General features: G+C 41.1%; 2 protein-coding genes across 5 annotated transcripts in view; both read right to left on the reverse strand.

The window, feature by feature from the left end:
• Positions 1–2,305: 2,305 nt before the first annotated feature.
• On the reverse strand, positions 2,306–6,352 carry prdm14 (PR domain containing 14). The gene is made up of 8 exons (XM_069667833.1): positions 5,737–6,352; positions 5,484–5,537; positions 5,233–5,393; positions 4,876–5,146; positions 4,582–4,784; positions 4,061–4,162; positions 2,756–2,975; positions 2,306–2,466 (listed from the first exon to the last, which is right to left on the reverse strand). The coding sequence occupies exons 1-8, from the start codon at positions 6,350–6,352 to the stop codon at positions 2,306–2,308; spliced, it is 1,788 nt and encodes a 595-aa protein (XP_069523934.1).
• Positions 6,353–11,357: 5,005 nt separating this feature from the next.
• The window catches only part of ncoa2 (nuclear receptor coactivator 2), a 62,193-nt gene continuing 60,726 nt past the window's right edge, over positions 11,358–12,824 (reverse strand). For all 4 annotated transcript variants that reach the window (XM_069667144.1, XM_069667145.1, XM_069667142.1 and 1 more), the window contains one exon: positions 11,358–11,740. In XM_069667144.1, the coding sequence (XP_069523245.1) occupies positions 11,729–11,740 (12 nt within the window). In that variant the 3' untranslated portion in view covers positions 11,358–11,728. The remainder of the gene's footprint in view (positions 11,741–12,824) is intronic.

The raw sequence follows: 12,824 nt of genomic DNA on the forward strand, positions 1-12,824 counted from the left end.
TATTTCAGCTCTGACAGCTCATTCTCCTTCTTTCTCCTTCTGTCCTCCTTTTCTGTCCTTTGTTTCTGATCCCATCCTTCTCCTCCACCTCCTCCACCCCTCTGCTCCTGGAAGGCCACAAAGGGGAGTATCCTCTCTTTTCACAGCAGGCCCTTGGTGGAGGCTCGGGGGTTGTATACATGGGAGGAGAGGGTGATCTACACTTGTTCAAGCATCCATATTTGGGCTATTTGAAGGGAGAGGGAGGTTGTTAAAGAGTCAGTGAGGAGGTGACCCCTGACCCTGAAGGCTGCTGTCCATCCGTTAAACAGAGAGGCCGGGTGAATTGACTTCACTGTCGATATCTCTGCAAGATGTACCAAAAAGATGGGATCTTAAGGGATATATTTTTTAACTGCATCACGTAGGCCAGGGCTCTTCACCTCGTGGCCCCCGGCCCGGATATGGCCCTTTTAAATTGTTTTCGTGGCCCACAAGTGGCTACCTAGCAACCAGGCTGGTGTGTCTGCGTAATGATAAATATTTACTAGAAAACAGGCATTTAGCATCTCAACCATAGACTGTTAGATCTGAACCGAGAGCACTGTATGTGCTGTGATTGGCTGCAACAGGATAAGCCCCGCCCTACACCTGCTCGGTTATGCCTCACTTAGCTGGAGAATCACAGAGAAACTTAGGTTAGCCACCTTTGAGCTAACAAAAAGCTACAAAATATTTCTTTTAGAAGCTAAAAAGACGTAAAGTTGATTGTAGAAAGTATTTATTTACTTTTCCAGCCACAAAAAAATAAATAAACATCATTAAAGTGAAAGAAAATGGATACCCATGACTGCTTTGCTTTAATTTTCTTCTTCGACTGCTTGAATTCATGTCGTAGCACCCACTTAGCGCTGTCGCAGCGTTGTTGTGTCGGACTGCATGCTCTCAGTGTGAAGTGTGGCGACCCAGAGGTTAAAGGTCACATAACAGAGCACTGAGACAAAGACTGAACACTGTGTCATCTGTCAGACCCCATGCTGCTGCTAACACTGCCAATTTGAGTTAATCTGAATTAACCAAACACACCCTATCTATCTATCTATCTATCTATCTATCTATCTATCGATCGATCTATCTATCTAGCTATCTATCTACAGGACAATGTGTGTGACAGTTGGAGACAGTGTTAGGGCAGATGTCGGCCTTTGTGCGAGGAGCAATAGACCACCTTACTGCTGCACTCTATTGTCATTCATTTGGTCCTCTGGGGTTTGTTCATTTTTACTGTGAGCAGGCAGACAGACTGCAATTCATCCCTCTGCTGCTGCATATGAACACAAGCAGGACACGACGCACACAAAGGGACACACACTGTACAATGCAGAGCCAATAGAAGAAACACACATGGAGGTATGCTTGCAAAGTCTGTGCAAAATGTTAAGTAAGAGCATTGATGGTGCATTATTTTACTTTTTTTTATGCTCTGGTGGTGAATTATAAAACTTTTTGGGAGAAGACAGCACAAAGTAAAAATGTTCCTTTTGCATTTAAATGTTTACACTTCTAAAAACTAATGCAACCTAACAAGGAGGTGTTGACTTTATTTGTTTGCTTTTAAAAGATGTATTTGTTCTCCAAAAATCCACAAATCAAAAACCAGTAAACAATCTTGTTTCCATGCGCTGATTTTTTATTTGTTTATCATGAAAAAGCAGACGCTTATAGACAACAAACCAGGACACTTGTGATTGCTTGTGCAGCCTTACACGACAGTAGAAAATATTATCATACATTATAAATTAAGAGATGGTATAACATTAATTTTGTACATAAATAGGCTCCAATCTACAATAATAAAAAAAGCTTTGCTTTTAAAGCATTATTCGATGCAAGAAATCTCAATGTTATAGTAATAATAAAACAATAGTTATTATTATTATGAATTACACTGGACTCAAAAAACCATTGCAGAGTGAAAGCTTTAAGCGACAAAACAGACAACATATTTTAACTTATTATAAATAGATATAGACACGTTTTTTCAGGCAATTTAAATGATGATGAGCCTATTTAAATATAGGCCTATTATAGAAGAACGTTTTTATTTATTTAAGCAGCAATTAAATAAAGGAAAACCACAAGATCCTACCTTATAGGCCCTACTTATTTATCTCTCATGGTATTACCACAATGTTCCTGTGTTTTTCTCTTCTCGTGATATTTGTCTGACGTGATCCTTTAAAATCGCCTTTTACACACGATGACAATGGTTCTATATGTCACCGTCAGGATTTAACAAGTAGGCCTACAGTCGAGCTCACTTGGATTAATTCCAGGGCCGATATTCCGGGTTTAAAACTGTTAACCCGGTGTAAGGAAAGTTTTGTCCGGCGTGTTTCTGCATTTTAGGATTGTCCTTTACAAACACGGAGTCCTCCGGTAATCCACTGCCCGGAGTAGACTGCAGCACCGTGCTGTCCAACATTTCTGCAGAGAGGAAATAGCTCGGTTAAATAAACATTTTCCAAGGCGGAAGTAATGCCTTTAAAAAACAAAAGTCTGCCTATAAATTCATAATAAAATAAAACGTGGAATTACACACACATATAGGCTAAAGCATTGAAATGTTTCATACATTTGCAGCCAGTATATTTATACAATACATTATAACTTTTTTTTAACCATTGACGTAATTATAAATAGCCTACTAAATTCAAGGGGTCTGCTAGGCCGATAACATTTTTTATTGCATTTTAAAAATGGTCCTATTTCTTACTTTTGTGACTGTTCATGTGCTGCTGAAGCTCCTTTTCCTCCTGAAAGGTAGCCCCGCACAGCTCGCAGGGGTGCGGCTTGTCCTTGGCGTGAGTCCGCCGGACGTGGCTGTCGTGGGCGGCGTGCGAGGCGAAGGCCTTCCCGCAGTGTTTGCACTTGAAGGGCCGCTCTCCGGAGTGCTGGCGGATGTGTGTGCGCAGGATGCTGGAGGCAGTGAAGGCCTGGAGGAAGAATAGTCCGTTAATATGATAATTTCGCTTTTTCACCCCTTAAGTATGCTAATTCTAATTTCAACAATAATAATGACATTTTGGTAGGCTTAAGTAAAGGGTTTAAAGGGAAGTAATAACCTGTAATTACAGGCTACCCTGTAATTTTAATAAGTAATTTTCGCGCACACCTATATTTCTATTCCTTTTTAATTAAGCTAACAAAGCTAATAGGCAAAAGTTAGTAGGCTACGTCACCTCCTGCACGCTAATTTTATTTTACCGTTTAATTACTTTATGAAAGTATCATTGATAAAACATAAAATGTCATCGAACATTTTTATTTTCTTTTTGGTATTTTTTCAAAATAAAAGCCACGTTGCCTTGTCCGTCTAAAAAGACAGTAAACCGCTGGTCTCGTGCGCATTGCTCTAAATGTCCAGATAAGGAGAAAGGAGATTAGCTTAAACAAAACCCTCTCCGGGTGCATAAAAAGGGGAGGATATCGAGAGAGAGAAAAACAAAAACACTTCTGCTCAATCCAGGGCCGTAGGTTAAAAGTATAATCTCGGCAGACAAAAGGGTGGGTGTGCATCTGGCGATAATTAAGCATGTAAGTGTCTCGGCGGAGCGTGCCCGGCGAGAGAGACAATAATGAGGGGCTCGCGCCAAATGCACCATGAAACGAGGAAGCAGTTAATGGATCCGGAATGCTGCGGGTTTAAGAGAACAGAAGAGAAGTGAGAAGTGGAGGCTTGTAGGTCCTGTGTATAGAACCAGAGGGGGAACTAAAAAATATATTAGAACCGGAAAAATATATTTTTCTTTAATCGTTTCTTAGGCTGTTGAAGCTATTATATCCTCTATTATAGGCCTATGTGTATCATTTAACAAACAATATATATTTTAATAAAACTCCAATTCAAATTTTACTGAATATTTAAAGACATTTCCGTTTTAAACTGTGGCTTGTTTTCTCTAAATAACTCCTTGCCCCCCCAACTTGTAATTGTGCATAAGGGCAATATAAAAACCCGTCTATGAAAGCTAAAGGCTAACATTGCAATAAAGCTTTGAAAAAGAAAAAGTCCTCTTACCTTATTACAGTAGACACACTTGTAAGGCCGTTCTCCAGAGTGCACGCGCATGTGTTTGTTGAGACTGGATGACTGGGAGAAACTTTTTCCACACACGGAGCACTGCGGAAAAATAAGACGTCAGTTTGAGTAAAAAAGATTCTTTCATTGAAATTTGCAATATATTTTGTGAGCTTAAATACATTTACATTTTTGGGAAAGAATTATCCACTTTTAAGAGTTAGATTGTGTTGCCTTTTAAAGGAAAAAAAATACGAGTTTAAATGTAGAATAACTGGAGTTTTCTGATGATAAAAAAATTCATAATTTAGGCTATAAGGAGGGATTAGAGGTCTTACAATAATCAACCTTTTTACAATCCCTTATAAAAACCTGAAGTGACGCTGCAGGGAGCTGTTCTTTCAGCACCACACAACTTCTGCACATAACCTTTACAGCACGATGCAATAATGTGCAGTATTGTATGGATACCCTGCACTAAATACAACATGCACGCACGCGCACACGCATTGTTTCAGTACCTTGTGAGGCCGGTGTTTCTCGTGCACGTGTAAAATGTGGATCCTTAATCTGTCTCTCTTCTCGAACGATCTGTTGCAGAGGTGACAGGGGAACTTCCTGTCGCCCTGGTCCACGCAGCGTGTGTACTTCAGGTGCTTGTCTCTGTAGTACTTGTAGGCGAACACCTTCCCGCATCTGTCACACTTGAAACCCTCACCTGTATCTGAAAAAATATGGACATTTGTTTAGATTAAAAGAGTAAAATGAGGCGATGAGTGGAGCAAAGGTAAAACAACAGAGGGTTAGATTCTAACCTTCAGCAGGTGGAACCGCGTTGTTCTCCTCTCTGGGGTCTTTCAGCGTGAGGGGGATGCCGAGGAACTGCATGTAGCAGTCTCCATACCACACCAGCAGCTCCTGCCCGGGCCGGATCTCTTTGCAGGCCTCATAGAAGATCTGACCCTGGACCTGCACTGCGATCAAGTTCTGCTCGTCCGGGAAGCGAGCGCACTTCACCAAAGACATCCAGTTTCCTGATCCTCCTCTGCCGTCCACAAAGTGACTCAACCGGCCGTTTTCAAACACCTGAAGGAGGAAAAAAGTTTAGTATTAAATAAGAAGTAAAACGACTTGAATAATACGGGGCTTTCAGAGCAATGTCCACACTTTACCTCCCACATTAAAGTGTTGTCATCGTATGTTTTTATCTCGCTGGTGTTGACCAGTTTTCCCTGGAAAGGTCCGAAGCGCGTGCCTTTAGGGATGCTGCTTTTTTCTGTGAAAACTCCACGGTGTGACACGTTTCCCCACGCTGCCTGGATGATGGTTAACCCTGCAAAAATAATAGGAAAACAGTGTCAAATCTAAGCCGAATGAAAGAATTAGCAGAATTTAAGATTATGTTTTGAATAGAAAGTCTTACCCTCTGGAAGTTCAAGCGCCTCTTTGTGCAATGGGAGAATGTGAGAGTCAGACACTGGAAAATAAAACACACAATAAGTCAATTACGAATAAAAGTCTATATGACTAAATATTATTATTAGATACAATTATTATAAGCAATATTATACTGTTAGATCTGGAGTCAACAGACTCGCAGAAACAACGCCAAATTACGCAGTTTTATCTTTTCATAAAGCCACATAAACATCCAATAACTTAAGAAGAAGTCTCACCTGACTTTTCCGGCAGGCTCAGTCCGGATATGGCGTGACCCACGTTCTTGTCCTGGTTGCCAGAATAACCGTACAGCACCATGAACAAATCATCCTCGCTGAAATTATAAGACGTGCGCGTTTTATCTGGCGAGACCTCCGCGCTCCTGACGAGGAACAAACTGTCTTTAGGCGGTGATGTGGTTGAAGAGGAGGCAGAGGAAGACCTCTCACTGGACGGGCTGCTGAAGTCCGAGGACAGCGGACCGGCCGCGTGCTCCGTCACCACGGCAGCCATCTCTTCCGGTTTGGAGTGCAGCGCGTGTCCAGCGGGCAACATCTGGCTCAGGTACGGGATCCCGGAGGCGCTCAACATGTGCTCGTGCAGGACCGAGGCGTGGTGGGGGAACTGAGGGGCTCCCACGTGCAGGCTGAGGGGCAGGGAACCCTGAGCGTCTGACACAAGACGCCCGAGGGATTTGAGCGGGTGGAGGAGGTTATGAGTCCGCGGGAAGAAGTCCATGTAGGGGTGGTGGTGACCGGGGAAGAAGCCTCGAGCCGGGCTGCCCTTCATCATGCCGGCGTGGTAGCTCCTGTCCTTCAGCATGACAGGGATGCTGGAGAGGGACACCGACATGACGGCACGAGGGTGAAGCAGAGGTGCAAATGGAGAAGGTGGTGTTTCCTTTAGAGAGGAGAGAGAGGAGGGGGTGGGAGTGGGAGTGGGGTGAGTTATAAAAGTTTAATGCAAGAAATCTAAAAAGGGAAACATGACATCAAGAGAGGTTGACCACACCTGAATTAATGATTGTGGGAGCTTTTATTTTGGTAAGTCAAGTAGTGCAATTTCCCGTAAAAACAAACAATGTAGTAAAAGTTATGTATTACACCTGATATTATAAAACTACAGATCCTGACTGGGGTTGAATTTGGTGAAACAATCGACTAGCGATGGAAATAATGGGCCGATATTGAACAAAGTTATTGCATACGGAGTAAAAGCATCCTCAGTGAAATTGGACAGCCGATTTTGCAATATTTCCAGCTGAGAGCACTCACACACACACACACACACTCCAGACACACATCAAATGTTCATCAGAGGCTTTAAATGACCAGCAAGGAACATGGTGTGTTTTTTGGGAAGCGTTCACCAATCAGCCGGTAAATAGAGAGACAAATCAGGGTCATGACACTCATTACAGAACAGGCGGCCGGAGCAGAGGTCAACATTAATGAAGCTTTTTATGGACCTCACAATTACCGTACGATCGTGGCTAAAAAGAGACATCAGCAGGGGAATTGTAGAATTAAGAAATATGCTGATTTAAGGAAATTATTTAATCAAAGAAGAAAAACTAAAAGGAATTTAAAAAAATAGTATGTCATGCTTCGTGTTAATTTCCAATGGAAAAACAAATAGGCCTATCATATTCCTGCAGTAGCCTATTTGTAAAACAGTATATATATATATATATATAAATGGGCCTTTCAAAATAAAAGAATGAGTCACAGTTACGTTAGTTAGTACACGGTCATTTGCTATGTAAAGTAGCAGCAGATTTAAAAAGCTTACCTTGTTAGATAAATTAGAGATGTTTCAGAGTGAAGTTGTCTCTGTCATGTCCACTAGCTTCAGTTTTCTTTCCCTTTTTCAACAAATACGGCCCACAAAAGTATGCAAGAAAAAAAAGCCCAGCAGGTCTAAACTTCAGAGTGAGCTGCAGGGTTCTTTCTCTGTGGTCATCTGAGGGCACCTTTACTGTACACAGCGAGGTCTGCAGGAGATGCTTCCCAGCACCTTCTTTCTATTGGTCAGGAATCAGCTCAGCCTCATGCATCTCAATGCCCCCACAGGAATACATCTTCTCAGGGACAACCCACCCCTTTAACTTCTCCACAGCAGTCTGCTTTCTCTGCTACAATGAGGCCGATTGAGAGAGGTCCCCCCTCCCCAACATACACATAGAAACACACACACTTGATACGATTTTATCTGGGACCCCCAGTGGAGTATAAGCAAGTGTTGCTGTAACTTGGATGTGGTGAATTACAAAGAGATAATTAAAATGTTCTCACTGCACCAAACCCCATTCAGAAAATGACCAAAACTGACACGAATCTTTATAAATACGTTCGTAAAGTTTAATTCGCGCATTATAGGGATGTGTTGCTCGTCAGTGATTTTTTTTGTAATTCGGCTTGTAATTGTTTGTGTTTTATGCGGTTTTCTTGGTCATTTTTGTCAATGCTATTTTTGTAGCCTAAGCTAACAACCACAGGTATTTCTTGGGCTACAGGCAAAATGCTGAGATGTTACTACTCTATAAATGTCCACATAAACCTCAAATTAATTAACGAATATATCAACACCCAAATTAATGTATTATTTGGGTATTCGCGTTGAATTAACGTGAATGTAGGCCTATATTAATGGAGAAATGTGTCGTAAGTCTGAACATCTTTATTTTTTCAATTTTTTTAAATCTTAAAATATACACATTTGTTACAGTTAAAAAGTTACCCATTTCAAATGGTACATTTTAATTTTTGTAACGAATTTTTTTTTTATTTGAATTTACAGTTTGTCCAAGGGCAAATTAAAAAAAAAAAAAAGCTGTGACGCAGTTAGCACTTCCGTGTTTAGCCGATAATGCTAAATGCAAAAAGCTCCGTCGGCTTTTATGTTGGAAAATTAAAGAAAATTGAGGTCGTATTTTTTGAAGCTACCTCTTCCTCTCTCAATCACAGAAATAAGAGTCACAATTAAATACTGCAATAACAGAATTCTTTATTTACAAGGCAAATAGCATCAGCGAAGCCATATTAGTTCACAACTTGCATAACTGTGGTTTTAACTTCTCTTGTATATCTAATTTTGCATAAAACGCTCACACACACTAGGGATACAAAGATGGATGCGGGTATACAGTGTGATTCCTGTGAACAATGCAGAAAAAAATATCTGGGGAGGGGGGGACACAACAGTAAGCTTTCTTCAGAAAGTCCATATAGTATTTTACATATTGCTTCAATATCCCTATGTATCATCTTTTCCATACAAACAGTGAGAGAGGGGGGAGGGAGGGGGTGAAATAACAGAGTCTTCAACCCAACACAGAACAGAGAGCAATGATGAGGGACAGAGTCTCCAGCAACTGCGAAAAAGTTGAACAATGTTGCACCCATTCAATATTGTACACAAGTCATTATACAAATTTATACAGACAGCGGTGTAATGTACAAGAACGAGAACGGACGAAATCTAAGGCATTATGCTAGGGTTTTTAGCATTTCAAGGTTGCATCTTAGCTCTAAGAAATTGGCAGACAATACAAAAGGGCATTTAAAGTTCTTCAAAACCATAAGTTAAAGAGAAAAAAAATACTTTTGTTTAGTGGGTCCAAAAGCCTGGATATTTCTACGGGGCAAAATCATTTATTTGCTCCTGTCCTCATTATAAATGCTAAAAAAAAATGCATTGCTACCACATGGCTTTAAATCTTTTTAAAATCTTGACAATCTTTGGAAATTTTGCAAAGGGCTGTGAATCATTCTTTAAAATGGCTCAAAAAGGCTTCTCCTGCACGACTGTATGATACAATCAAAACAGCATTTATCAAAACATGAGATCTCCTGTTGGCCTGCAGCGAAACAGATGCAGGGCATCTGCAATGATGAAAACCAAAACATGAATGCAGACTTGCTTTGTCCCAAATGCTCACCTGCTACAGCTTCAAATTTAATGTTTATAGAAAAGAACAGAAGCAACAATGGGCAACATCCTACCTAAATGCTGAGAAGAGCATGGTGTAACTGCACACCACGCTGTCAACATCATCAGTAACATCCTTAGGCCTTTAATGACAATACATTCAGAATGATTCTCTTCCTGGTTATGCTGCAACATCTACATTTGACCCTGTTTAGTGACATCATCATAAATTTCTTGGTTTTTTTTCCCGCAGGCCTCAAAGCATGCAAACCAACAGGTCGTCTCTCACTATGAAAATAAAAGCTGGTAGAATTCAGAAATCCAATTGAAAGGTGAGGATTATTTGGCTTGCTCCGAGTTTGTCCTGGGTTAAAATAGTTGATATAAAAAGTTTTGTTGTTTGAGGAAAATGTACTTTTTGAGGTTAGAAGATGACTTGCTTAAGATCTTGTGAAGGTCAAACCAAACCCCTACAGGGGCACAAGAACAGCATGTCATTACTGAACACTTTATACTGCCTGAGGTCATAAAATATGGCTAAGTGTTTGTCAGAGCAGGTCTGGTGAACCGTGCAGTCTTAACTCTGACCTCTGCGATAGAAGTGGCTGCATAATCTAACAGGAACGCTGTGTGTGGATGTAGACTTTCTTGGTACAAACTGCAATAAAAAACTGTGTTTAATACTGCATCCAAATGTGGAGCAAAAATGTGTCCTTTTTTTTTTATTCAGGAAACTGTACAAAAATTACAAAAACAAAAAGACAAAAAAACCCCAAAGTGATTCTCAAGTAATCGTTATTGCTTGTTTACATCACACCAGAACAGTTTGCACCTAGCAGCTTGTATGAAGCATTTTTCACTCCAGACAACATAGAAAGCACACTTCTGTTAATTTTTTTGAGTTATTGTATGGCTGTGTTGAAGTTGTTTTTTTTTTTTTGACTTTTTTTTTTTGTGGTGTTCTATGCTAAAGGCAGAGAAGCAAGCGATAATCTGTACACTGTATACACAGCACACCCCCTTACAAAACGTACCCTACCTCCCGCACCCACCCGTGTCTGCATCGTACCAGAACGCGAAGGCTCCCTCTCCACTTCCCGAAAAGAAAACAAATACCTGCTCTGCTTCAAGAGGCAGCTGAGACCAGACGGGGGGGGGACCAAACCCTAAGGAATAAAATAAATAGGAAAGAAAACGTTTTTCTTATCGGTATGTACAATCTCTGTATTTCATTTTTAAACCATATATGATTTTGACATCTTCTTCTGAAACTCCAGGACCAAAGTAGAATCCATTATTCAGGTTAATAGAAGAATCTTCTCAGAAAGAATACAACCATTACTGTTAAAATTATAAAAAAAAGTGCTTCTTTCACACTTTGAGAAATATTTTTTCTTGTTGCTACTAGGATAAAGAATCATCTACAATAATTAAAATGAATCTATACAGAAAAATAAAACTTAATTTAATACACTATATAAACCTCTTGACTAAATTAGTCTAATCATACAAATCACCATTCCACTCAAACCATTCTTCTGCAGTGTTTTTCAAGATCAGTTTTTTCAACCATATCTTCATTCTACATCTTAATTCTCACAACAAGAAAATAAAACAACAACAACAACAACAACAACAACAACTAAAATAATAATAAAATAAAGAACAGCAAAAAGGCAAAACCGGCTAAGTGTTTGAGCTCCGTCTGTAGATTTGAACACAACTTGGAGTCTTTGCTGCCATTTTGGAACTATGCGGAAATGTCACAAATGAGTGAGAAAAAGGTCGTACGTAAAAGAAAAAAAAAAAACATCAGTGTACGTCATTTTTGAGATGAGATTGTAAATGGCCGCTGTCCACTGAGAGGAATACATTCATCAGAACAAGGGATCCCACCCACTGCTGCCCCCTTTAGGTCAGCGCCCCCTTGTCGAGGAGGCCTACAGTAAGTCACACTACGGTGAATGCAGCTGGACAGGCAGACAGATTGGCTCATCTCAAGGCTCTCCTCCAGGAGGGTTAGGCATGTTGGACAGAAATCCACGATCCTTCCCCCCCCCCAGCCCTATTCACGCTCCGGTCTCTGAAGGCCGGGCTCCTCCAGGGGGCCGCTGAAAACGCCCGGCTGGGGGGACAGGCGGCAAACTCGGGGCTAGGGGGGGGACTGACCGGGTCCGGGCATGGCCTGGCCGGTTCAAGGGGCAGTCGGTTGGTTACGTGTTTGTACAATTTTTAAAGGGCCGACGTGCTCCTTGGACCAGCAGATCACTGAGGTTCAGGTTAAGATCTCCATGAGGGTCAACAGTACTTCTGCAGAGAGAAAAAACACATGTTAAAGTTTTTCATCACCCAGCAGTGGTTGGTCTGCCAGAGAGGGTAGGCGGAGCTAAGGGGCCGCTTTCCGGTCTCTACAAGTGTTGTGAGTAAACAGTAATCTACTTTGGCTGAACAAACAAAGAAAAGATGGATGACTACAGATACAACTTCAAAAATAAGTGAAAATCCAAAGGAAAGGAAACGTATCATTATCTCCATAAGGTGCCACGAGGGAGGATGACACTAAAATCTTTGAGAACTTTAAAGTCACGGCGAAACGCAACCCACCAGCACACGTGTTTGGTTAACTTGCAGAACTTCTCTGCAGTAAATCAGCCACATGTGCAAAAGACTTTAAACAATTAGAAACCATCTCCGAACACACCATCAAGCCTTAAACAAGTCGGTCAATCACAAAAGCCTGCACTAATGGGCAAACGGTAAATAATTGAAATTATCTAAGTGCCAATATATTTCTATAATCCTGGAAGGAGGATAAATCAGGTGACAGATATACTGGTGTGTTACAACAGTCTGAAGTGCAGACAATCAAACAGCAGCTCCTTGGTTAAATATTCATGCGCCTTTATTGGGCTTAAAAGCATCACGGACAACAACAGTACAATCCACGCACCGAGCTAACAATACCAGGGAGACAAAGGGAGAGGGATTAACTCAGTCGACATTAAACAATCACCTGAAAAGTAGTTGGCAAATCAAATGGTAATGTGCTTGTTTATGCGCCTAGAGTGTTTAAGTTTCCTATGCTCAGCAACCCAGCTGATCAGTCCAGACGGTCCCGCCTTTGCACACCATACAGTAACGTCCATATAGTCTAAATGGTCTGCCTCTAAAGTGCCCTCTGATAATTACATCATTGTCCTCTAAGTTCAAGTGAAGCATCAGAACTCCAGCTGGAGGACTTGTGTAAACTACTGAGTAAATTATTCACTAGCACGGCTGTTCAATAAGTGTACCCAAACACTTAGGGCCTTACGATAACACAAACAGAAGATAAGCAGCCCACGGTGGAGAGAAAGAAAGATGGACCTTTTAGTTTTTCTAGCTCCCCTGACTG

The sequence above is a fragment of the Semicossyphus pulcher genome, unplaced genomic scaffold, assembly GCF_022749685.1.
Source record: "Semicossyphus pulcher isolate SPU_LCO1_2020_fin unplaced genomic scaffold, fSemPul1.0.p SCAF_18, whole genome shotgun sequence".
Classification (NCBI taxonomy): domain Eukaryota; kingdom Metazoa; phylum Chordata; class Actinopteri; order Labriformes; family Labridae; genus Semicossyphus; species Semicossyphus pulcher.